The sequence below is a fragment of the Harpia harpyja genome, chromosome 2, assembly GCF_026419915.1.
Source record: "Harpia harpyja isolate bHarHar1 chromosome 2, bHarHar1 primary haplotype, whole genome shotgun sequence".
Classification (NCBI taxonomy): domain Eukaryota; kingdom Metazoa; phylum Chordata; class Aves; order Accipitriformes; family Accipitridae; genus Harpia; species Harpia harpyja.
Genome location: NC_068941.1, coordinates 82,960,660 through 82,988,214, shown reverse-complemented (window position 1 = coordinate 82,988,214; position 27,555 = coordinate 82,960,660). Strand labels below are relative to the sequence as shown.

At 41.7% G+C, this 27,555-nt stretch overlaps 1 protein-coding gene across 8 annotated transcripts in view; it reads right to left on the bottom strand.

The window, feature by feature from the left end:
- The window catches only part of CTBP1 (C-terminal binding protein 1), a 247,417-nt gene that overhangs the window by 58,335 nt on the left and 161,527 nt on the right, over positions 1 to 27,555 (bottom strand). For 3 of the 8 annotated variants that reach the window (XM_052780715.1, XM_052780720.1, XM_052780714.1), the window contains exon 1: positions 11,704 to 11,915. The exons of 3 other annotated variants lie outside the window; for them this stretch is intronic. Coding sequence is in view for 1 of the 5 variants with exons in the window: in XM_052780714.1 (XP_052636674.1) it covers positions 11,704 to 11,743 (40 nt within the window). In the remaining 4 variants the exon portion in view is untranslated. Of the gene's footprint in view, positions 1 to 10,918; positions 10,942 to 11,703; positions 11,916 to 13,995; positions 14,016 to 27,555 lie in introns of those variants that run through there. 2 more of the 8 variants (XM_052780712.1, XM_052780723.1) reach the window with 2 other exon arrangements.

Genomic DNA, 27,555 nt, shown 5'->3' with positions numbered 1-27,555 from the left:
CTGGACAATGGAAGTAGCAACTAAAAAAAGTGCCATCCCGATTTCAGCAATGCAGCCCGATGCTGTGATGCAGACCTGGTACCACGTAACAAAGACGTCGTTTGAAGCCTGCATTCTGTCATACAATTAACAAGAGAGAAATGCATCTTGATATGAATCTAATACGTGAATGGGGCCCATAACAGAAACTGCAACACAGAAGAATCATAGAACAGAATCATAGAATTGTTTAGGTTGGAAAAGACCTTTAAAATCATCAAGTCCAACCATTAACTTAGCACTGCCAAGCCCACCACTAAACCATGTCCCTAAGCACCACATCTACATGTCTTTTAAATACCTCCAGGGATGGTGACTCAACCACTTCCCTGGGCAGCCTGTTCCAATGCTTGACAACGCTTTCGGTGAAGAAATTTTCCTAATATCCAATCTAAACCTCCCCTGGTGCAACCTGAGGCCATTTCCTCTCACCCTGTCACTAGTTACTTGATAGAAGAGACCAGCACCCACCTCACTACAACCCCCTTTCAGGTAGTTGTAGAGAGCGATAAGGTCTCCCCTCAGCCTCCTTTTCTCCAGACTAAACAGACCCAGTTCCCTCAGCCACCCCTCATAGGACTTGTGCTCCAGGCCCTTCACCAGCTTCGCTGCCCTTCTCTGGACACGCTCCAGCACCTCAATGTCTTTCCTGTCGTGAGGGGCCCAAAACTGAACACGGTATTCGAGGTGCGGCCTCACCAGTGCCGAGTACAAAGGGACGATCACTCCCCTAGTCCTGCTGGCCACACTAGTTCTGATACAGGCCAGGATGCCGCTGGCCTTCTGGGCCACCTGGGCACACTGCCGGCTCAAATTCAGCCGGCTGTCGACCAGCACCCCCAGGTCCTTTTCTGCCGGGCAGCTTTCTAGCCGCTCTTCCCCAAGCCTGTAGCGCTGCATGGGGTTGCCGTGACCCAAGTGCAGGACCCGGCACTCGGCCTTGTTGAACCTCATACAACTGGCCTCGGCCCATCGATCCAGCCTGTCCAGATCCCTCTGCAGAGCCTTCCTACCCTCAAGCAGATCAAAACTCAGGCCCAACTTGGTGATGTCTGCAAACTTACTGAGGGTGCACTCAAACCCCTCATCCAGATCATTGATCAAACTATTAATAGAACTGCAGAGAGCCAAGCACGGCAACTGTGTGGACTGGAGAAGACCCTAAAACAAAACGAGCAAAAATCCCCTTTCTGTTTTAAACAGAAGGCATTTTTCTTGCTCTTTTCCATCTGGCACTTCAAGTAGCTGTCTTTACTTAACAGTCGTCTTGAAGTTTTTAATAGTTGTACAATGTGCAAACTCAAACTGAAAGAAATTATCCCTTACTACTTCTCTTCCAAAGTTCAACTGTTAAGTAAAAATAGCTCGCAATCATGTCTCCGCTCCAAGCCTTCATATCTCAGCAGGAGCAGGAGTACTCAGTGCTAGCATAACATCCCCGTATTTCAGTGCACAGCACATGGAGCTGCAGCCTCATCACTTACCAGTATTTTGCTGGTTTGTTTGCATGCATGTCCTGTCAAGCTAACTGGTGAAATACAACTTCCCAATTCAAATATACTGGAGGGGTTTTTTGCTGTTTAAAGAGGAAGAGCTTTAATGGTGGAAAGTACATTTTTAATGTGAAAAAAGTAAGCCCTTCAACCGCAGCAGAATGTTTTGTGTGGCATTGTGTTCAGTCAAGCTACAGGTTGTCTTTTTATTAAGTGCATTTACCTTAATGCAGTTCACAACTGAAAGCACACTACCTCCCAAACCATTTCGCTGTGATAAAACAAGACACAAACAAGATCCACCAAGCACCTACTCAAAGCACCGTTAACAACAAAATCCTAATCTAATTTGGTGCCATTTCTAACAGATCCCAGAGTGCTCTCCCAGGTAACCTCACCATCACTACCTGCACTGAATGCACAGCAGGACTGGGCACAGAAAAATTAAATTAATTATCCCAGGTCACTCCTGAGGCTACTCACAAGTGTGAGAAGACCACCAAGATCATCTGGGCCATTCCACTGCCACTTAGAACATTTGCTAGCACTGCTGTCTCTGCTCCCCTCTCTCTTCCAACTCTCCTGTCAATAATTAGACCAAATTTCCCCTGAAAGTCAGCTACTCTGCTCTTCACTTTACTTCAGTACTTACCTAAGATTTTTAGTAATGAGAAACTTCTTGCAAAACAAAAACAAAACAAAACAAAAAAGAAGACTTCAAGAAGGTGATTCGGTTCTCATGTAGGACATTAATTTCCTAACATAGGTGCTTCAGTGAAGTTCCTTTTTCAGAGCGGTACGAATCCCCACAAAGGAGTTGTATTTATGCTCAAGTATGCTTGTAAACTAGAACACAAATGCCCAATATAAAGTTGTTGCAAAGTATCACATTTTGATTTGGTTTTGCTGATTCCTAAATATCTTAATGCACATGTGAAATAAGCCTAGTTTACACTTAAACAAGAGTTCAAACAGGCTTGCACTAGCTTAACTAACTTGATTTAAAATTGTACTTAATTAAATGTGAGCACTTTCCCAGGTATCACATGGCTTATTCATGGACTGCTTCTTTCACTATGCACTTTTGTGATCAAAGAAATCTTAGACGTAACAGACGAGGTTATTTACTACTTATAAAAATAATCACTGTTTAATGTTCTTTTTGGAATTAGTCTTCTAAAATGAAAACTAATTTTTACTAATTCTGTTTGAAAATCTGAGAGAGAATTAGATTATTTTTGAGATCCTTTTTCTCCTGCACAGAAAAATCCCCTCCTGCCAATAAGTCTTTAGGGCATTTCAATAGCTGCTAGAATTGTGTAAACCACACTTTGAAAAATTCATCATTCCTCTAAGATAGTGTCCCCAGGACAGTCAAAAACTCCAATCTTTATTTTCAATTTCTTGGGGTTTTTTTTTTCCCCTTTGATTCTTTGTGGGTATAAGAAAATATTTTCTATTTATGTATTTGTTAACAGATTTTTTAATGTATTTTTTTTGAAAACAAAGCCACAAAGCTCACGAAAATTGCTAACACAATTTAACAGGCTTAAAAACAAGTCCAGAGGAAAGATGCTAGCAAAGTTATAAAAACAAATGCAAAATTGTAGTATTCATAGTACTTCAGGTTCTAAATTACCAACTCAATGCAATAGACTGTTTTGTACTTTCTTTATTCACAGGACTAAGAAAATAAGATTCATGATTTTGGTGAGTCCTCATAACCCTAGTTCTTTCAACTGAGTGACAGAACTTGTTCCTCAACCACAGGTACTGAGCCAAATCAATCTTCGGACAAAATTTTAACAAAAGGGTTATCCTGTAATAACTTGGGCTTAGTATGTAGGATGCAGCCAGGATCCTAGGGATTTGTAAGCCCACTCCAATTCCCCTCAATATCAACTGGAAGCTGAGGAACTCAACATCCTGCAGGATCAAAATCTGCTAGGAAAGGAAAAGTTGTGCCTGCAGCTTACTGTTCTCCAAATTCCTACTTAAAATCCTTTTTTACTGCTTGCTCTAAGGAGATAGTTCTCACTGCTGAATACATAATGCTAGATTTAAATTTTAGATGGCTGCAGGGTAGTCATGAGATAAATACCAAGTGTATTTGTATGCCTCTGTATTTACAGTAAGAAAGAAAGTCATCCGGATTCAAGGATTCAAAACATGAAACCTTTTGAACAAAGGCATGGTAAGAGAAAGCCTCGAACAGAGGAATGCCAAATACAAACAACATACACAACCAAACCCGAAAGGCAATGTATTGTGAAACCCTTTCAAAACCATACAATACTACGGGAATTAAGTAAACTTAAAACTCCCCTGCAATACTCTCGTCATAGCTAATTTGTGATTTCCTGTACGCTCAGTACTAACAGTACAATGGAGCCTCTATTGTGAGCCTCCTCCCACAAGCTTTTAAAAAATGCAAGACATTCTTTTTATCTAGACTGGCATGGCTAAAATACATCTAGGTCTACACAGATAAAAGGTTATTTTCTTAGATGTTGCTTTTGCTTGTAAAAATAAAAAAATAAAAATCTGCTGTCTAGTTGTGCTGAGTTCAAAGTTCACAAAGGAGTAGTGCTTTGGTGGCTAAACTGCTGGCCACGAACCTCAAACAGAGCAGATGTAGGAAGCTGCTTTAGTTTTAGGATAACAAGAAAAGATTCCGCATTAAGAACTATCTGCAAATTCAACACAATTCAAACAGGCTTTGACAGTCTCGCAGGAGCTGAAAAATCAACGAAAATTTGACAGAACCAAGGAATGAAGCGACTGCAGTATTAACTACAAATCTTGATTGAGGGTGAAGGTAGTAAGTCCTTTAGGTGCAAGTAACTGGTTTACAGAAGTACTGAAAATTGATATTGCATTTTTTCATCTTAAAGGATGCTGAGAGCTAAAGCAAACAAACCAAAATGAACAAGACTTCCCACACCAAAAGCTGGTAGCAGAAATGAAAGGCAGTAATCCTGGTACAAGGCAGACTAGGAAAGGAACACAACTAGCAGAGGTAGACTTTTAGCATGCAGGAGAGAGAGAAATTGGTGAGGACAAAACCCCAAACCTAAAATGCTCCAGTGGCTTTGGTCAGTATCTTAAATGACCTTTCTTAGTCAAGAAATAGTATATTAAGATAGAGAAAGACTTAGCTAGCCAGTTCCGGTCAGCATGGGAACGTACACATAGAACACTGAATTACTGAAGATCACTTCTCAGTAATGCTGATTATATGAACGGGAAAATCAACAACGTGAGAAAGACTGTGATACACATTAATACTATTCAGTGAAGCACTAGACACGCATTAAGATGGCTGGTAGACCACTAATGTGAAAACGCTCATTATCTGGTTGAAAATAAACAGTTTAACATATCTGGTACAACACATTAAAGAGAAAAAATATTTAAGTATCAGTTTAAGAGTTTGGAGACTGGCTTGTGGTTATCTCTGCTAAACACTTTTGTCCTGCATGACTCTGCAAAGACTAAAGCTACACACTCAGCAAGAGACAAACTGGCTGGAACCATCTAATGAAATTTGACTCATCTGGGAATTTTGATGAAGTGCTCCACACCACTGTTTCTGCTAAGCCATACATTTTCTTTATGGGATTCAGAGTGCCATGCTGCAAATATGCAAGAAGCAATGGTAATTTTGGACAGTTCGGCTTAAAATAGAGGGCTAATTCTGAAAAACCATACTCAGGTAAAAATCCCACAGAAACCAACAGAAATTCTGCAATTATAAATTAAAGATACTGGGATCTGCACCAATGGCAAAGACATTATTGTCTGTCAGCCCCTAGCAGCACCTCTCGCTGACTATGGGTATGACTAACAGCTGCCTGGGGCAGCACTCCCTTCCTGCAAATCCTCCTGCAGATCAGCCCAATCTGACTGGAGAGCACACATCTTAGTATAGCTCCTTTCTGGCTCATTCTCCCAACTTCTGACTCACCCAGGGGCTACGATGACATTCTGCAGAGTGAAAAAATGTATGTGTAGTAGAAGATGATGAAAATACCCTGCAGTGCTGCTTCTCTCCTGGCTTTCTTTTGAGCTCTGACTCGCCAGTGCACTGGCCAAGTGTGACGCAGGACAGCACATTGGCCGTTCCTCTGCCTGGCCAGGTACAGGGCTTTATGGTCCAGGGTGTATGCTCCTGCCACAGGAAAGGAATACAGCTCGACAAGAATGCAGCAGGGAGAGCCTTAGAGAGTTGGATTTGCCATTCCTGCTGTCATCAGACAGCTGCCATGGGCAAATTCCTATTGATCACGTTTGGAGGGTGGGAGAAAGGAACAATCTGCCACATGGCAGCAGCAACAGCAGTCAGCATGGCTTTCAGAGGCTCTGACATGTGCAAAATAAACAGCAGAACCACTCTCTCTTGCTACCCCTAGAACTCAGCTTTCCTAAACCACTGTCTACTTTACCTGTGGTTAAACTCTGCTCCGACTGTCCAATGTGGATGAGAGCCTACATCCCTTCTGCACAAGACCAGGCACATTTAGGTAAATGTGCGTAACACTGGGCTGCCCATCGTAGTTTCCCAGCTACAAACATTTGTTGCTTCTGTCTCAACCAAGCACTGAAGGTGGCAAAAGCAACACTTACTTTAAAAGGCAGCAAAACAGTTACGCGCTCGTCACGTTCCACACGGTAGTGTGAGAATTAATTGCAAAGCTTCCAGCATACCCTGCTGGGACAGACCTCTCACCACTCTTTATCACGGGGTGTGTCCATGTACAACAGCGGAAGATGGCATCTTATCAAAAAATATTGGGGCTGTTGAGGAAGACCATTAGCGCACACCCAACAATAAGAAATTTGGACTGCATACGTGACTTCGGAATTGTGTCTCAAGTCAAGTAAGAAATGTTTCTCTGCTTCCTTCCTTTTTTTGTGAGTTGGCATCAGAGCTCCCCTAAAAAGACTAACAGGAGATGAGGGGGTAATGTGGTGAGTTCTGGCACACACAGAGAGTCAGAAAGCATGAACAACTTTCACTGCAGACTTACATAACTTTGCCGGTGGTGGCACAACTCATGGAAAGCGATTTGGGCACGGATAAGGGACATTCGGTGACCTGTAAATCGAACTATTAAAATATGCCTTAAAATACCTAATGTAAAGCAAAATTATATAATCACATTACCTCGTGTTTTAATACTGAGGCTACAAAGGCTGCATATGTAACAGAAATAAAAGCTTTCTATTAAAACCTCAACTTTACAATTACTCTGAACAATTGTCCCCAGCCCCGAGGCCAGCTTTTTCTGCTCTCTGTAGAGAATCCCTTCTGGCTGACTACCCTGACAGGTACGCTGCAAGAAGTTGCTCCAAAAGCCCCTTGAAAAAGGCAGGTATAATAAAAGATGAAAATGCAGAGATGAGCAACAGTCATCCAAAATAAATACCAACATGAAACAAGCTATAGCATTAGCAACGTTTAGTTCAAAGAAAAAAAAATCAAACAATGTCAATTTTCAATTATGTTGATTAGACACAAACTGGATAATTAGTAAATGGAATAATAATACAGGAAACATGATATGTTTGAGATGAAATGACAAAAATATTTCATAAAAGAGACGAGTTAATTTATAATCATCTTCCTCAAAAATTAAATTCTTGCTCTTCTGCAGCAAACATAAACACGTTATGTTTTGCATATCAAAAAATAATTAACCTATTCATCTAATACATAGATATTGCTCAGGAGAGGTTTCTTTTGAGCGATTTCTTTTTATCTGGAGTTTAATTTTACGTTGTGAGGGAGGTTTTAATCATTATTTCATGACGTCTACTTTTGCAGCACCCACAGAAGTAAAGACGTCAGTGCAGGTAGCCGTCCTTCTGCCAGCCAAGCGAGCAGCGCTGCCAGCTCCCGCCGGGCTCTGGTGCCGGCGGCAGGCAGAGCCCGAGGGTGTGGTGGAGGCACGCTCTGCTCCAGATACTCCCCGTCCCCGACGTGGCCGCAGATAGCAGCTACGAGGCGGCACAAATGAGACGAGGCCAGGGACTGTCTCGTATTCCTCAAGGAACCGGCTAGGTCTCTGGTCAGGTTCAAAAACGATTTGAAGTTTTCACTCATTTCAACCATCAAACCAAACCTGAACATCAAAGGATAGGGCCCCACAAGCGCCTAAAAAAAGTCTAATCCAGGGACTCACGGCACCCTTTTTCACATCATAAACAATTTGAAATACTTACTCCGCTTCCCCCTCCCCGCAATACCACCACATAAGGTCGTACACCAGTTTCAGCCAGACAATGCTCTGATGCCGCCAGATTCCCAAAACCCTTCTGAGCACGTTAATCATTTGGGGAGACGGGCTGAGGATTACTGTGCCTTGGAAAGGATCCTATCGTAATCACAGCTCAGAGATCCTAAAACGCCCACCACAACCGGAAGCGCTGCTGCACTTCTCCAGTTCTCCCAGAGGAATACTGGTGAGGGAGCAAGGGGTTGTATTTCAGCAGGAAATGTTAATTTTAGATTTATCTGTAATGCATGTTTGCCATCTTTTCCCAATCAATACATAGATTAAAATGAATCATCATCTTTGCTCTCAAGGCGGCAGAGGAGAAAGAGACCCAAAAACACAGCTGGGAACTTCTGTCTTCCCAAACTGTAAATCCGTTGCTACGCTGTCTGGGAGTGAGAAAGCACGTGTGGCAGAGGAACTAAGGCTAAAGGGCTATGTACTACAACTTTTATCCTCACCTTCAATTTTAGGACACGTATTAAAAGTGTAACTCCATCTCTGCTCTCTCACTAAATAAATAATTACGGGGCCAGAAGGTTAGGGAGCCTCAGATGAGGCTGCTATGTTGCTATACTGCCAACTGCTATGGGATCTGAAAGCTTGACACATGCTGGAGAGTATCACCTCATCAATGTTCCCAGCTGGCTTGGGAGGCGAAAACCCAAATATTACTCTTAAAGGCAGGTCTCTAACACACAAGTAGCCAACCTCTCCAGATAAGCTTCAAGAAACATAGTCACTACAAATGCATGGTAGGTAAGGAAAGACAAAATGGCAACAAGCATATCGTAGTCCAAAAATATTTGCCTGGTTTCGAGTAAGTGTTATATTTCATAGAAGCAAATTAAAGTTCACGTTGCTTCTCAGCGTCTTTACTTAAAAGACATTTAAATCTGTGCCTTTCCATATACTTATCACTGTTCAAACTATTTTCTTCTAAAATAAGCTTTTTTAAAATTTTTTTTGTTCATTCTTACTGTGTTAATGTAAACAGGTACTTTGGTATAACGTCAGTTTTCTCCCCAAAAGGGACTACCCAGCCTAGTCACCAATCTGCGGTAAATGTTCTTATTTGATAAGGAGGGATTGACTTTAGGTTTCAAAATGTTGGCAAGTGCACTACCATATCTGTATGGTAACACTTCACAGTATCCAGCCCAATCCTAATCTCTCAGATCACACTTTCGGCTAAGTACTGCAACTGCTCCGTTTACATTGTAAATAAAACGCTAATTCTTAGAAACAGAGAGATTAGTAAACTGAAGCATTGCACATTTTTAACAAAGGGCAGATGCTATTTATCTTTATGATACAGAAGGACAAGTCAAGAGCTAACCAAACTGACAAACGTTAAGGGCACTTGTAATTTGTTTTGTCACGCTATCAGGAACTCCACATTATGATAAAGTATCATAGCGTATACAATATTTATGATGATGAGCTTTTTACATGTAGCATACTGTGCGCTCAAAAGCTGCATGCTCCAGCTACTCCTTAACTATGTACGACAACACTGAACTGAAAAATTCAAAGGTGACTGTAGTAGTTTCATTTCAAAATAGTAGTTTCATTGACTAAACTCTTCCAATGAGCATGACTACAGCAACTCTCAGGATTGCTACTATTTTATTTGCCAATTCAGTAAGGAAATAACATATCCCTTAATGGAGAAATACTGGATCTACACTATCTGGGGGGTGTGGGTGTTTACAGAAGGACAAGGACACAGAACACACCACTGACGCTGCACCAATTTATGCCCTTAATGCTATCAAACGCAGAGAAACTCCATTCACATCCCAAGTATTATTTTATATTAACAATGACAAAAATGAGGGAACAGTTTTAAGTCCCTCAATTTCTCTCATCTATTTATGAATTGCAGCTACCTCATAAACATCTATTCCTTGTTCAGACTGGAAAACTGTGGCAGGTTGGGGGGAGAGGGTTGTTTGTTTCTTTTTGGTTTGAAATATACTAGTGAACTGCAAGCAGACAAAATATTTTGTCACTTGCTTACTCTCAGGGTGGTTGACATAATAATAAACCGAAGAGGATATTATTTGTCAAATGTTAAGGATTTCCAATATTGAAATCTCGCTGCCTTTGGGGGTCAATAAAGAGCAACGTTACAAAACATACTAAAGTTAGCAGTTTGGGCTGCTAATTTTACATGCCTGTTTCACCAACGCACAGTTAAAAATAGATAAAACAGATAAGAACACTGAACAAAGAGATGCACTGGACAATTATCTTTCTACTGGCATAGTCTATAGTGAGCTTTTTAACCTTTTCTATTTATAAAAGATATAGATTTTTTAAGTAATACTCAATGGGATTTCAATCTACAACTGAAATTATTTAAATGTATTTTATTTTTCTTAGTATTTTCTTGTTCCCTTCCTAATGGGATACAATAATGAGATTTAAAATATTTTAATAAGGGCATCAGGCTACTTGCCAACGGGCTCGAATGCTAAATAAGAATCTTTACATCTTCTAAGAGCCAGGAGAAGGAATCAGTGCGATGCACTTGAAACATGTATGTACATCGCAAATATAATAGTTCTAATTCGCTAGGAAAAAAGTACACATTCACTTCAGTTTATTAGGCCTCATTATTTTCAATGAGGCTAAGGGGATGATTATCTTTAGCTGCTCCATCATGGCCTAAAAGCAAACATTCTTCCCGATAAGGACAACAGTTATTAAAATATAGGGTGATGTTAAAATGTTTAATTTAAGTTACAACAGGTGAAATTTTGAAAACCATGGCCAATAGCAGCGTTTTCTACCGTGATTCTGTCCAGATCGGTACTATGACTGAAATCCTGACTTTTGAATTTAATTTTTTAGAGGAAAACAAAGCAGCATAACAGACTGACTCGCATCTACACAGTAAACAGGCTTATTCTCTGCTCTGTAGCCTTCTTTTGGTATCATTTGCTTACAAAATGATGTTTATAAACAGAATCGACATTCTGTCTCCTTATGTCTGGGGGAAGGAAAAAAAAAAAAATCACCTTCAGATTAACATGGTAATTTATGCCAAGCAATTCTGGAGGCATATCTGTAACATCACCCCATACATATTATTCATGTTACCTTAAAAACCAGCAGCAATCCATAAATGCATTTGCTAGCACGTTTTTAAAAAAAAAAAAAAAAAAAAAGCAAGAGGAGAGAAAGAAAAAGAGAAATTCAGATTTACGGAGGAGAGCCTTACCTCTCAGATACATAACCCGTCCGCACATTTAGCAAAATCATTTCAACAGCCAGGCCTTAAGCACTTTTTACAGCAATAAAATGCCGCTTTTAAACTTCCTGTTTATTGAAATATTAGCACGGCTTTTTTTTCTCCGTGGCACTTTACCAGCATTTCTCTGCAGTTAAAAGCCAGGGCACCGCTCAACCCAAGAGCGAACGGGACCGGGGTGGGGGGTGAACCCTCCCCAAATTAACATTCTGGATGCAGTTTTAGCGCCGTTGGACTTTTTTATTGAAGGATGAATTATACCCGCAGCCGACTCTCCAGTCCCCTGACTGCGCCTCGCCCGCCTTTAATTTTTATTTCTATTTATTTTCTTGATTCAAATATCGCAGCTACCGCCAGCAGCCGCCAGGCAAAGTTGCGCCGGCGATGCGGCCGTCAGGGGAGCCCCGCTCCCCGCCGGGGAAGGGGGGGGGTGCTCGGAGGGGCCGGGAGCGGCGGTGACGAGCACACAAAGCGCGGTGGCGGCGGCGGCAGCGGGGGCCGATCGCCTTTCTCTCCCCCCCCCCCCCCCCTCACCACCACCACACAGCCCACCACCACCACCACCACCCCCCCCCCCGGTCCCCCACCGCCGCGACCAGGCCGGCTACAACGCGACGCGAGGCGAGATCGTTACCTAGAGGCAAGCCCTTGTTTAGTAAGTGAGAACTTCCCATTTGAAACGCTACGTCCGCGCTCGCCGCGGGGAGGAGGCCGGGGGGGCACCGCCGGAGCTCCGCGACGGCGAGGCTGGCAATAAAAATACAAGCCGCCGCCGCCGCCGCCGCCGCGGCATATGGCGGCTACTCCGTGGGCGCCCCTGAAGTGAGGCGCCTCGGCGCGCGCGCGCCCGCGCGCGCCCGCCCGCGCGCCCGCCCTCCCCTGCGCGCCCCCCCCCCGGCCGCGCGCACGCGCGCCGCCCGCCGAGGGGCCTGGGGTGGGGAAGGGGGGAAAGGGGGGAGCGCCCGCTGCCTCCGCCGCCGCCGCCGCGGGCGGGGCTTTCGCGCCCCGGCTCGATCTCCTGGTTCTAGGTACGCACCGAAGATAGAAAGCGAGAGGGGCGGGCGCTAAGCGGGCCTAGAGCCTCACCCTCCGTTCGCCGGCGTACGGTTTGTGGTGCGACAAAGCGTGCACCGAAACCTTGAACTGCTTTTAGGGCTTAAGGGAGCTACTTTGGCTTGGGTTGGTTTTTTTTTGTTTAAACTGCAACAAAGTTAGTGCTAGCTGCGTTCGACACCCTCCCCGGCATCCCAAAACGTCGGCACTTCTGCTGTTTCTTTATTTTTTGTGATTCAGCTAAGGCTTTTCCCGCTTATAAATTAACAAGGATGGAAAAAAAAAAAAAAAACACCAAAACCCCAGAACACTCCAATTTTGCTCCTAGCGAGTGTAAGTGAGGTTTGCTGCCTTCTGCCTCACTGATCCGCCCTCGGAGGCCCTGCGCCACACTCGAGGCCCAAAACTGTCCCCATGGTCCCAGCAGGAAAGCGGCAGGGCTGGGGTCGGCACCACCAACGGCGGGGGGACGGGTTTAGAGGAAAAGCAGCAAATTGGCCAAATACGGATATTCTTTCCCATTGGGGATGTCCCCCGCACATTCCCATAAAGCCCAAAGCATGTTGGACAATGGGTGCCGGACCCTCCTCAATCCTCACCCTCGGTCCCTAAATGCGAAAACACCATTTTATCAGTAAGTTAGTCCTCGTTGAAAGTCCCCTGTAACACCTCAGGTGTCCGGTTCCCACACAGAGCTCCTCAGGACGAACGCCTGGATCTGCTGCCCTGGAAAGCCCCGCCAGACTACAAAAAGAACCAAATTCTACTGTAACAATACTGTCCAGTGGCACCAAATTAATCACAATTTATTGACCATATTTAAGCTCCTCGCACCATCCTGTGTGGGGGCATAATTAACAAAACGTCACTCCCGCGCGGGGTCGATCCTCAGAAAAGGCTGCTGGAGCCAACCGGCGCCTTTTTGGGGAGAAGAAAGGCCAGGTCTCGATGCACCCGAAAACCGGCGGCTGTGCTGAAGCACCCCGGGGTCAGAAGCCCCACGGGCCACCGGTGTCCCCGCTGCGCATCCCGGCCTCCACACGCAGCCCCGCGCCCCTCTCACCCCCTCGGGCGGGATAACGCCTGCTTCCACTGACGAGGAGGACGGACAGAAACGCAGCATTTTGCCTCTGCGCTGTCCCAAACGGAACCGAAACCGAGATTTGGGTCAAAACCAGCTGTTATCGCCAGCGCCCAAACCCCGGCGACCCCCTTTTTTCCCCCGCTCCCTGCCACCACACACGGGGGAGGGGGTCCCCCCCAGAGCCCGCCATTCGCCTCACCGCCGAAGCAGCGGTGGCGGCGGCGGACGAAAACCAAAGTCGACGCGGCGCCCCCGCGGCCGGCTGGGTCAGCTGACGGCGGCCCCGCCCCGCCCCGCCCGGGCGATGAGGGAGGGGGGGTGAGGGTGGCGGAGGCCCGCAGCGCCGCCATGGCCCCGCGCCGCCGTCTTTCCCCCCGGTTTCTCCTCTCCTCTCCTCAGCACCGGGAGCTCCGGGTCCAACCATCTGAGAAACTTTTACTCCTCTCACGCAGCCGCCCCGCTCCTCCTCGGATCCGCGGCCGGGAAACAGATGACAGGGTGTTTTCGCTCGTTCCGTCCCCTCCCCACAGACGAGCCCGGCTAAACGAGAACCCCATCTTTTGCTTTTTTTTCTAGAAATAAAACGCTGGGTTTCTGTCAGCGGTTACGCCGCAAAGGGCCCCAAAGCCCGCGCTGCCACGGCAACACCTCAGGGGTGCGCGGAGACCCGCCGCCCCCTCAGAGAACGACTGAGGGGGGGGACGACGGGACACGAGAGGTCAGGCTCTGGTAAAATTAAGATACAAGCGCCGATTCTCCTCAGGCGGAGAGAAATGGCAAAGCTCTTACCAACTTGGAGGCGAGGGCAAGCGGGCCGCCAAGCCGGGCCCCGGAGGAGCCGGGGGTGCCCGCGGTGAGGGGGAGCGGGCTCGGCGAACATCCCTCCGTGCCGCCGCCTCACTCCATGCCGAGCTCCCCGCGCCAAGTTTCGGTACCTCCTCTCAAGGCGTTTTTAATCGTGCAGCGGGATGATCGGAGAGTTAATTCTGCCGACTGAACTCCCGGACCGGCCGTGGGTGAATTTTCAAAACCAGCGTACAGAAAGGGAGGGGGTAGACACGAAGATTTTAGAGCTTTTTTTTTTTTTGGATTCTGCAGGATTGGTCTGCAACACTTAGGATACCCGCGGTGACGGGTATTATCAGAGGTAGCTAATACAAATAGTTACAGGGACTCCCGGGCAGCATTCACTAGTAATTCACTTTGTTAAGTGACACGCCCGATACTAGGAGCGGATCATCTCCTCTGTGTTTCCATATGCACAGGCTGTAGATTTTCCTGGGGGTTTGGGGGGATTGGTTTGTTTGAGAGGGGAGTATCTGAACCCAAAGGTTATAAAGGGTGGCTTCAGCCTCCAAGTTGCGTGTGTTTCAGGAATCCATCTGGGGCACAAGTAAAGGATTTTAGCTTGTAGGCAGCCTTTAGCAACTTGGCTCCAGCTCCCTAATAACTTGTTTTTCCCCATCATTCTCCAGGTAGTGTCCATTTCACAGGGTTATCCAGCAGGATCGGGAGGTAACTCCCAGGACAAGTTTATGCAGCCCCTGACTTTCTTCATTTTCCTCCTGTATTCATGGGAAAGCCTTTTGTGGCTCAGTATAGATGTCTCAGGCATCCCTCAAACAACAGTTTCTGTAGATTCTCACTGTGCATCACTAGGGCAGCATCTAGCCAAGCGCCTCATGTGGGGTTTGTATAAATAAACAAATTTGGTTTTAATCACTTTAAAGTGGTTAACCACTTTATTGCCATTTATAGATGTCAGCAAATATAAAAATATATACATATCAAAGCTGTAAGAAGAAAATCATGATTTTTTTTTTTTTGCACTACTTAAGTTGCCATGTGGCAAAGTATCAGCAGGAATGAGCATTAGGAGTAGAACATACTTAAACCGCAAGTGAAATATCTGTGAATACCAATATGGATATGGACATATCTCCGGGAAAAATTAATAGCAGAAAATGAAAATTCAGAAATGAAGTTAAGAGTTCAGTTACATTTTTTTATGGAGAAAGATAAACAGTTACAGGCAATGAGACCATTTCCTCGGTGGGGTTACATGACTGGGCGAATGTTTAGTTCTAAACTGGAACTGCTGCTTCGAGGAGGGAGGGGAGTGTGGTACAAAATATTATGACAAGGGGAGTGCTCTAAGTGAGGATAAGTTGGCATGATGAACAGATGGAGTATTCAATAACAGGAGGTTATTAATACTGCAGTTTAGTATTCTCTACGCTACTTCATGAAGGGATTCATATGCTTGCTCTTTTTCCTTTCTGATTGTACACAGACTTAACAAATACACGTACTGTAGGTAATGGCGGACTTATTTCCCTCCTGGCGCGCGCACACACACGCATCACAAATTCATGTTTCCTGGGAAAACATCAAGGGCTGGATCCTCAGCTGATTGTAACTGGACCAACTGTGTTCCTTTCAGTAGCAGAAAGCCGATTTGCACCTGCTGAAGGAGAGAGGTTATCTGACCCTGTCTCCCCAATCAAAAGGTCTCTCCACCCTGCTCTTTGACAGCTGCCACCAGGCACCTGCTCTAGAGAATAAACTATGAAGACTCTGGGATGGAAAAGAAAACAAAGTAACCCAAGAGTGATTAAAGTCTTCCTTCAGAACACAATGCAATGCTCTTTCTGTTTAAGAAAGTCAAGCTCACTTTCACCCAGAGTTCAGTCCTCCTCCCCTACACGGCTTCCAGTGGCCTGGTTTTAGACTGGACATGAGAAAAATCCAGGCACAGACCAGCTGACTCCAGTCAAGCCTTCCGCTGCCCCCATCCGTTTTATTTCCTATGTTCTCCAGCTCGCCTCTGGGTCACCAAACATTGTCACCTTCACATCTTTTGGACTACGACTTGTACAATGTAACTAAATCTTCCACAAAACATAACAATCCCCATCCTCTTATCACATTTTGGCACTGCTGTCACTGCAACTTTTTTTTTTTTTTAACAGTAATGTTACACAGCTGAGTGTCTTCTGTGTTTTGCACTAAGAATTATAGCATTTTTCAAAGCCCCCAAACTGTTTCTTGGCTTCTTAAGAGTCAGCTGGAGGAGCACATGTGCTGAAGAGTAAATACATTGTTTTAAGTGTATCTGTTAACAGCCATATGTATAATTTAAGTACAAGTTTTATTCCCCTCAGAATGTCTAATCATAAGGGCATGACCTTGGGCTTTCACAAATTAGATACATTAGGGTACGATATCTTTAGCAGATGTGACTTTGAAGATACTGAAAGAGGAAGTTTTACTGTTGTATCGTCTAAGCAACGAGCCAAGATGCATGTTGAATGCTCTCTAAAGTGAATAATGAGGTTTGACAGTATTCTTACATCTAGATACTGAGATTGTGTACTTACAGATTTTCTTTAGTTTGTCATAGCTGTGCATGCTGGCTCTTTCATGCATGTTTTGCTTCACTATCAAATAAGTGTCATTCATTGTAAAATCATCATTTTAAAAGCTTTGTGCATTTTTTAATCAAAATGTAAGATTACATTTCAAGGGAATATCTTAACTTTTGTGAACAGTAAATCTTGCAGATGCTATTAGGAGATCCTAAAAGGGATTTATGACAGAAGAAAAGAATGGTTGGATAAAGCAGGCCCAACACTTAAACTTTATCCTAAAAATAGATCTTTAAAATGTGTAATCAAAATAAGTCAATACAATTTATTTAAAATCTGGAAAGAAGACTTTGTTTGGATTTAAATCTTTCCTTAATTCTTTTGCTCAGATCCTGAAAAGCATTTGTTCATAAAACACACACATAGAGATCAGTCTACTTTCACTTTGCAGTTGCATATTTTAATTACAGCTGCTTTTTTTATGTATAACTTCCTCTGTGTGAAACTTCCCACTGTAGGAAGTTAATGCTTTCTGGTTGATGTGAAAGAGAAAGGCCATAATGGAGAAACATTTTCAGCAGGTTCTGAAGGGAAAATGGAAAAAAGAATAATTGACAAAAGAGAAACACTTCATCTTTAAGAAATGGTGGTCATCACAAGCATGAAATAAAATAGATGACCTTCATCTACTGTAAAAAAGAAGGTTTGCTGAGGGATCAAAGTCGTAGATTAAAGTTCCACTTAATGAACAAGAAGTTCAGCTGTGTCAAACATTCAAAGTCATTTTTGAAATGCCAAATGCGCATTGCTCCTTTCTCAGAATGGAATGGCAATACTAGCTCTATGCTGGAAATAACAGCCGTACAAAAGTGAAAAAGCTTGCAGTGCGCTGAATGAATGGAAGAATAAATTCCCTTCAAACCAGTGAACACAAAAAACCTCTCTCCTCTGATGTTATCTGTATTAAGTGACTAAGGGATTTTCTTCTTGATCTCACCCTGTTCATACAAGTGCTAAAAACACAAGAACCAGGGTGGAATTAAATCCTCTGCATTTTCAGGTTATCGTGAAACGAGAGGTATCGTTTTCCATCTAGGCAGGAGGAGTTAACAGACCATTTCCAGGAAGGTCTGTGTTCTGGCTGAAGAGAAAAAGAAGATAGAGATGAACAGCAGAAGAAACCTATCGAGAACCATTAGTGGATGTCAGCCATTGTCCATCTGTTCACAGTGGAATAAATCCAGACCTGAAGGAACAACTGCAACCTGCCCCATATGGCTCACTCCCTTCTGTGCTGGCAGGGCTTCTTTGGGGATTTGACATTGGATGAGGTAAAGGAGAAGCAATGCAATCTGTGTTCCCAGGAACGAACAGCCAATTAACATGAAAGAACAAAAAGTGGGTTAGTAACCCAGGGGAAGATTTTCTCCTTCTCACCTGTCTGAAATCCTGGAGCTCATTCAAACTGTGTAAGTTGCAGAGATACTATTCTGAGGCTCCTACTACTAATGAAGTCCTTAAAAATTTAACTTTAGCTAGTACCAAAATTATGTGGGCAGTGGATAGCCCCTCAATAGGCGAGCGAGACCATTGATCCAGCTGTCTTCCCAAGGTGTTAAAGAAGGCATTTGGAAAGAATGTATTACACTAAAAATTTCATTTAAAATTATAATACAATATACTTTCAACATAACAAACTAGCACAACAACATTCTGCATTCACCTTTACAGAACTGGATTGCAGTAAGCTACTATTGAGCAGTAATTTACTTCTCAAGTTTTAAATCAGTCTGGGCCTGGTCATGTATTCTTTTCTGCATGATTAAGGGCAGTAGGCTCAGATCTGTACAGAATAGTTATGACATCTGATTGTCTCTTTAAAATTATAATGAAAAACAGATACTCTTTGTGATGCTGCATTCTGTATGCAAAGAGAGAGACATACATATTAAAGCCAACTGAAGGGATCAAAACCTGCAAGCTTGTAGTAGATTCAATAACCTGTTTGGTGGTAGTAATTTCACAGGTAATATGGATAATAACTAACCGTCCAGTGGCATAAGCAGAACCAGTGGATGTCCTGAGTGAACTTGCTGTTATGGGTATGTCTTCAGTCTTAGGACAGTCTGCTGAGAAACTCAACGGATGCAGAAAATCTAATTCAAAACTGATGTGCAAGGTGTACCTTCGCCTACATGGATTCAAGGGCAGGCCACTGCCTACACCACTTTCAGAAGAAAGGAGAGAGATGCTCAGGCTGGAGGCTTGATCTCTGCTCTAGCTCTGAAGCCATAAGCAGTTCAGATTTGCCAGTGTCACTTCAAATGTGAGGTGATTATCTGCTCAGAAGTGGGATTAATTATTTTGGGCCTGGCATCATGCTAAAGCAGCAGTAGAGGCATCTCTAGGAGATGCTGTATGGTCACACCAATTTGGACCAGCAGTAAGTTAGTGGTCTCTGTGCTGCCATGTAATTTGCACTCTATTATCCTCTACCTCCTCTTTAGTTCCCTTATAACACACTTGGCATCTTATTTTTCTCAAAGTTGCTCAAGTAGCCAGGAAAAAAAGCTATAGCTGTATTGGAGATAATTTTAAAGTTCCCAAACAATTATATTCACACTTACAAATGTCATTCATTCACTAGGTGGCACAGAGAACATCATACTTCCTTGTTTGAAACACATACCACAAAACTGCGGACCCCCTCAGGAAAAATAAAGGTAGGTATGAAATCAAAGCAACATATCACTAAGCGTTTATCTAGAGACTTTTCTCTCAAACTAACCATGAGGCTCACCAAACTGAAAAACAAGCAAGGATACTAAAGGATGCAAAAAGCAGAACAATGTCTGTTACGTGAAAATGTCCATTTGCTGTCAAGGACCTTGAGCACAACCACGCACTGGGATTATATACATTTATGACATTGAAACGAACTCTCTTGCTTTGTCAAATTTGCTTGGGATGATTACAAGTTATCAGTCTTGAACTTCATCTTCTTCTAAATTGAACACTGCTTTGTACCCTCATGAAATACTGCACTACCAGCACTCCACTATCACCTAGTGCTAAGATAAGAGAATGGTTCATCCGTGAGCAAAAAGTGACCTCTAGTGAATCATCACACCAGCTCCTGAGACAAACAACATCTCCCTGGCAGCACCTTGACTTTCACTGACTGATCACATCCACGTACAATTAAAATCTGGTAATGCTACACCGTAACAGTAGTCAGCATCTGTACACCATCGGCCAAGCACTTCAGGTACCTTCAGTAACTCACACTTTGCACAGAAGCTATAACAAATAGCAGAAAACATTTGCACATCAAAAAACCTGAACGCATACGTTTGAACATAATAAAAACTGCCTATTAGAGAATTTAATGGACTATAATAAGAAGTGTAAGCTCTAACTGGATTTTTTAAACTTGTTTTAATTTAATTTTAAAAGTAGTATATCCAGAAATTTGTAAATAAAGTAAGAAAAACATCCTATTAAATATGTAAAAATAATAATAAGCTCCATGAGCAGCCCTTTGTGCTCTTAAGAAGACAGGAAAATTAGAGTGGAGAAAAACAGTAGCAAAGAGACAGGCAGTGAAAATCAATTCCATACTTACAACATATGGAACAATATACAGGCTAGGCAATCCATAACAGTGAATGGTTGATGATTTTAGAACAGTAGAAAGAAAGTAGCAAGGTTTCATGCGTAAAACACATACCCCATTGGCCACAGAAACACAATTCATGTTCTCTGCCTCCATATATCCAGCAACATACTAGTATTTTTATACCCCTCCTAATATGTATATATTTTTCTAACAAACATTTTACAGGCAGTTATTGGGAGGTATATCTTTTTTCTTTTACTAAACCAAAATAAAGACTCTTGTGCAACTTTTTTACTTCTCATTCTTAAGACTTAAAACTCAATAGCTAAAAAGTAAACTGCAAGAAATCCTTATCCCTATGCAAGACTCTTAAGATACAATTCAGATCCTAAAGGACATCAGTTTATGTGCCAGCTTACACAGCGAGATGGTAACTTCCTGTATATTGAAAACGCTCCCCTTGTATAGCTGTATAATGTAAAGAGAGAAGCGGACTGTTATCCTAGCACAAATACTGCCTGATCAGTATATTGAAAACGCTCCCCTTATATAGCTGTATAATGTAAAGAGAGAAGCGGACTGTTATCCTAGCACAAATACTGCCTGATCATACTACTTATATTCATAGAACATACAATTTCACTACAGAAGAAAGTCGATTCGAATAGGTGATAATCAGTATCAACAGATTTACTGCTACTTGAGTTTATATTTATTGCCAAATACCCCGACTTACAAACTAAAGCAGCACTGTGCATCATGACAGGATGGTATTATTTAAAGATTATTGGATAGACTTTCCAAAGGCCTTACCAAATTACATGAAGAAAATGCTGCAGAGATAACACATCTCATGAAAATGTTTGCTAAACCGTTGCCTTTGGAATGGTTCAACTCCTCTACACAGGAAAACACCATCTGACAGAGATGTTTTGTTGCATTTGTATCACAGCACAGCACAACTGTGGTCCTACAAATGTCTTTTGGGAACTCCATCATCTCATAACGACCATTACTCTCGACAGCAGAATCGTCGGTGCAATTTTAAAGATAGTTACTGTTGTGCCAGGCAGGCGTTGGCAAGGCGGCTGGGCTGATACATCTGCAGTATTTGTGATTCATGATGACATTGTGGAAAGCCCACAAAGAGTTCATCATGAGCTATAAACAAAAGGCATTAAAATAAATAAAAGAACTTTCTATGATAGTTTTAGAAGGTAGATTTCCTAGAACAGGCTACTGAATAGAAGAGGATTTGGAACATTATATCAGCTTCTGAAACCGGTTTCAGTTAATGCACCATGTTGCTTATCTTACTCTTTCCAGGTTTTTTTCATTTATTTTATCAAGACAATTATTTAGTCTCTCAACATATGCTGTCTTTTTTATGAAGCAGGGTACCTAATACTGCTTTTGTGTAATGAACTATGATTTTTCACTACACTGATGTGCCATTTGAGCTACCAGGTCACAAGAAACACAGTAAGCAATTAAAAATCTGCAACACTGGTGCAATTAAAAATGTTAAAGTTTTAATTTTTATTGCGTAATTCTAGGGAACATCTTAGGGTATACAAAACCTATTTTTTAACTTGCTTCAAATTCTCATGTTTTATTTGGGTCGTATTTATTCCTATGACCAGCAGAAGAGTCATTGATATTAGAATCAGGTTTTATTAATTTGTATTACTTTACGTATCTGAAAGAATGATCACAGTACAGGGTTGTACATCACCTTGGGAAGAGTAAAGTTCAGCAGACATACACAAAAAGGGAACTACTACCATGCAAACAGACTGGGTTCTTAATTAAAATGATTTGATACACCTTATGAACAGTACAAGTTATATCACAGATGATGAAGTTACCTTAGGAAAAATGTACTTTAACTAGCGGAGGCTAAAGACAGCTGAGCTGTAATAATAAGCAAATGTATATAGATAACATATAAATAATTAATTAGCTTTTCCTGAAAGACCTGGAAACAAATGAGGATACTTTGTGTATCGTTGTACTGTGCCGATCTGTAACTAAAGTGGCTTCTGAGACCCATGACCCAGAAAGGTTAAAGTTTGTGTCTTTCCCAGAGGCTGCACCTACATGATTAACATTACAGAGAAACCCACATCAGAAAGAACCATCACAAGAGAGGAATGAACAATAATTCATGTAGATAATAAATAGTCTAAGGAGAATAAAAACCCACCCTACCTTGGTTCAATAAGTGTATTTTGAATGTTTTTCCTTTTAAGCACCACAACTGTAATTTCTACTAAACACCAAGTACTGAGAGGGAAGGGGTGATTTTTTTTTTGTTTCTTGAGGTTTTACAATCACAACCAGAGCTAAGTGTTCTCAGTCTATTCCTGGATCTTTCCTGACAAGAGATTTCCAATTGTGCTAAAATCTATGGATGTTTTGAGATGTAGACAGATGTCTGCGAGGCCAAAGGCTGAGGTCATCAAACTCATCTCATTTGTGACCTAAACCTAGTCTCTTGGCTCTTTAAAAAAAAAAAAAAGGGGGGGGGGGGGGGGGATAAAAGCGATGGAAGGGACACCAAAGAAATTGTTTGCTAATTTGTCTAGAAATTTGTTCTAGTTAATTTTTAATCTAATAGCACACACAGGTTTTTGTAATATACGGCCAACATGATACACATTGAGAAGATATATATTTGGTCATCTATCGTTACTACTCCTCACAGTGTAATTATTGTTTCTGGCATTATTAGCAGGCAACTGTCTATTATTTCCTGATCATCTAACCAAGCAACTTTTCGAGAACTCATGCTTAAATCTCATTTCAAAGGCAGTTTTACTGTACTAAGTGGGTGAAATTGCTTAAATTTATACTATTTTACATAAATCTTTATTTATCCATGAACGGTTCGATTTCTCAGTTCTTGAAACATCCCAAGAAAAAAGTGCCACGCTGATGCTGACATAATTTCTGCTGCTTAAGGAAAGATAAAATTGGGTCTCTCAAAGCTGCAGGCAAAATACTACAATGGATAACAAATATTCCTTGTGTATACATGACTGGAACGGCTGTCTCCATTGGGCACTGACTGTACGTTGCAGGGCACAGAATGGATTCGGAGAAGATTTTTTGTTTGAATCAGTTCATGTGTACATGCAGTATTCAAACAGCTTATTTTACAATCACTGCTACCTGCTCCCTGACCCCAGAGATGCCTTCGTGCTTAAAACAACCATCAAACCTCCAAAACACTACAAAAACCCCACAATGTAAATACTTACATATACTTATTGCACAGGGGCTTCTATTTAAAAAAAAAAAAAGCAGAGATACACTGATAGTAAATTTTCTGAATCTTATTTCCTTTGATGGCTGCAGGGTAGCCTAAATTTTTACATATAATCCACTGTTACCATCACCACTGTTTCTGTTCTGCTCTTAAAAAAAGAGAAAAGGAAAAAAAGGTTTTGTACAGGAGCATTAATAGTTCCACTTGCCCTGTGGCGAATGGGGAAAATACGTCAATGTGAATTATTGTACTGTCTCCATGGATCAAGGTTTCTCTTAGTGCTTTCAAAATTCCACTAACAGAAACAATTGCTAAGAGCATTTGCTACTTAGCCTGCTATGCTGGAATCAAATAAGACCCTAGGATCAACTAATGCTAAAATATTATCTTTTATATTGATTTTCTCCCCCTACATTAACTGAGGAAAGAAACAGCTTAATAATTTTAGCCAGAAAGAACAGCATATCACTCTCACAAGGACATTCAAATAATTTAAATAATCAAGATAATTGCAAAATAGAATTTTGAGCTGCTTACACTACCAGAAAGGTAAGAATATCACAGTATAATTTTACTTCATTCTGACCCAAACAAGCTGTACTACATATTCTACTTACTACACATAGAGTTACAGTAGGGAACATAATATCTCTTCTCTACAGAAACCAAGAACACCCACACAGATACATTAGAAAAAATAATTCTAATTTTGTGCACATTCATATTCGAAGGAGTGAGCCAAATACTAACAAAGAGATTCCAAGTCCATTTTCTCTACTGGAAGGCTATTTTATGGGTATTTATTAAATTCTTCTTTTATCTCTCTCTCCTAGTACTGGATTATGATCTCAATTAATAAATAAATTACAACTGTATAAACTCACGGGCCATTGGGAAGATCTGGTACGAAAATTCATTTCTAAATTTCTTGATCTGGCCAACAAGAATGCAGTAGAACAAGAATGAACGACTGATGAAATCCAGACACTGTGTAATTACACATTATTGATTATTTCTACCAAATAGTGAATTATTTTCACTAGAAAAGAATCATCTTGATTCTTATACTACATTCATCACCAGGATTCGTAAACATCTAACAAATTCATCTAAGGCAGCCATGAAGATGCAATAAATTAGAGCTTTGCAGGGTCTCTGAGTTAGCACTACTGACATTCTGGTTAAAAAAGTTAGTGCTATACAAAACTGATAAAAACAAACACATATTAAAACGATTATGAATCAATTAGCTTAGGACACATTTGTCAATGAAAAACTCTCTCAATAGAGATGTTTCAGTTGGGTATCTGTCATCATCTTCACCAATGATGTGGACATAGATAGAAAATCTTTGCCAAAATGACTGTGAACATCACAAAAACAATAATAACTGTCTGTAAAAAATAATAGCAACAGTGCAATCACACAGTCATTTTGGATCACAGATAAATTAAGATCACAGAAACAAAACATGCTTTAATAAAACCAAGATGGAAAGCTTTGCCATTAGAAAAGACTACTGTCACACTGACAGGGTAGGGAACTAGAGCCTTAAAAGTGATGTACAACTCTGTGGGAGCTCTAAGAACCACACCTCGACAAGAGGAGATAACGTTTTCCTTGAAGAAATAGTTACATTCAAGTATGGAAGAAATTTTTGCCATTGCAGATAGGATTACTGAGATTATAAATAGTTACCTATTGCTGCCAGCTCTGGCATCCATATTCTGTATGTTCGAAAGGGTGCAAAAAGAAAAACTCGATGCTGGGGAAAAATGCCTTGAAGAACACTATGTATTCAGACTGCCAACAAAAAATTGAGAGATAACGTGATTATGCTTTGTAAGGAGAAACACCAGGCACTAAAGGACTGTCTAATCGTAGAGGAAGACATAATGAGAACGAGCAACTTAGAAGGTCATTCAAAATCTGTGTTTTCTAGCTTTTTTTCAAGTGAATGTTATTGACTATACTATCAAGGGTTATGGTGGTGTCTTAATCTCCTGAATACTTCAAATGCCTTTCTGAAAGAGTCCAATAAAAAAATTGGGGCTGAACTGTATCAGGGATATATGTGATACAAAGAGGTTCAAAGTAACCTGGAAATTCCCTCCTGATCCTGCACTCTGGGGCTCCAAAAACTTAGAGATGACTAATCACTGGTCATTGCTCTGCTACCTATAGGAATGAACAGAGATGATCTGTCTTTCACTGAGCGTCATCTACTGATAAAAATCTCTCCCTGCTCGTGACGTCCATTAACAGGAAGCAATTACTACTGAGAAGTTGTGATGAAGAGGGATATCTTATCGTAAAACAGCTAACTTCCAGGAGAGAGCTCACAAGTGATCCCACTGAGAGCACCACGGACAGAGTAGATGGATTCCAACTGGACTTCAGCAGGAAGTCCCACACAGCATAAGAAACACTGAACTCAAGGACTTTTAGTACTAAATTAATAACAAGTTGTTTTTACTGTCATTAAATAACTCAAAGACTTTGGGGTTCATGCACTTGTCTACCCAAGTGCACTGAAATAGGGATGTTTGGAGACTAGCGATGAATAAACAGATCACCGTGCCAGGTGGTCGAAGCATGGCCTGCGATGAGATGAAGTTTCCGTAGCACCTTCATCACACTACATAGGGTATGTTGCTGGCAGAGGTGTTTCAGTAAGAGATAATGAGATGGCAACGTGTACTTCTTAAATACCAACGCTACTGCCACCTTGGTCAGGTTTAGCTCGGTTAAGTGCTTCTTAAAGCACATTCTCTATAATGCACTGCAAGACTATTCTTGTATCTGACAAGTCGAACTGGATGTTGCCCATTAATTTTTGGTATTTAAGCTGTTGACATCTTAATTGATGACACAGCACAGTCTTTTCCATTCAGTTTGCAAAAAAGTTGCGCAAGATGGAGCCTAGAGGAATTCTGCTGGCAAGTGCTTCTGTAAGGGAACTGAGGCATCTCGTAACTGGGAGAAATTAGAAGGGTTAAGGCACTAGCCAAGATTCCGGAAAAGTACAATCAATTCCTGATTCTGTCACCAGCCTCCTATCATCCTTGTCATCCTGATCCACTTCCCTTCTATGTATCCAGGTTCCTCATCTTTAAAATATCTATAATATTTGCTTATTAAACACACGTTTACTGTCAGAGCAAAACCATAAAATATTAGACATCCTACTACAACTGAAGAGTCACTCTCAGTACATCTAATGAGACCAAGGACAAGTATACATTGATCCATGATATAGATCTTAGTTGTGTCAGCAATATGTCATCATTCTAGTTTCAAAGTGGATATATAGATTGTGCTACCCTATAAAGAAATATCTTAAAACAATCTGTAGGAAGTTGACTATCTAACCTGCAGTTTGCACTCCCCCCCGATCTGTCTCATGCACCAATAGATTTCCCTATGCTCAATTAACTGAAGTTCCCACTGCTAGGAAAAAAAAAAAAAGAAATTTGCAGGCCTGTAAAATTACATTTGTTTTAATAAACATAATACTGTGTTTTGGATATATCACCTAGAGCAGCCTCAAACTGAATCACATGCATATTTTAACATACGGTTTGGTGTCTTCTACGAAAGCTGAACATTTTACTATTCCATGAAGAGTAGAGTTGAGGAGAGAGGAGTGGTCCTTTGTAAGGTAGATAATCCTAGCAGGTCCAGATTAGGAAAAAAACTTACTTTCATTCTAACACAAAAAGCCAGTTGGGAAGCTAAACTGTAAAAATGATGGTAGAGTTCTGTTGGGCAAACTCTTGAAAGATCACCAAAACAGTAATAAATTAATCATCTGGAGACATGGAGTATGGAAAGGAGAAATTAAGATCAATAAAAATTGTATTCCTCTGTTAATGAAACATTTCCACCACCAAAAAAGCTACTGTTGTTAGAATAAGACTGTCGACCTCAGCCTTTTATTTTTTTAATGATAGGTATACCTATGTCATATAGAAGAATTAAACACAGTGAGTGTAAGACAATACTGTTTTCCTATGAGATGGCTATCTCAGCTCCTTGCTTTCAGCAATCTGTGTAACTGTACTCCAATCACAACCGTACTTATTAATAAT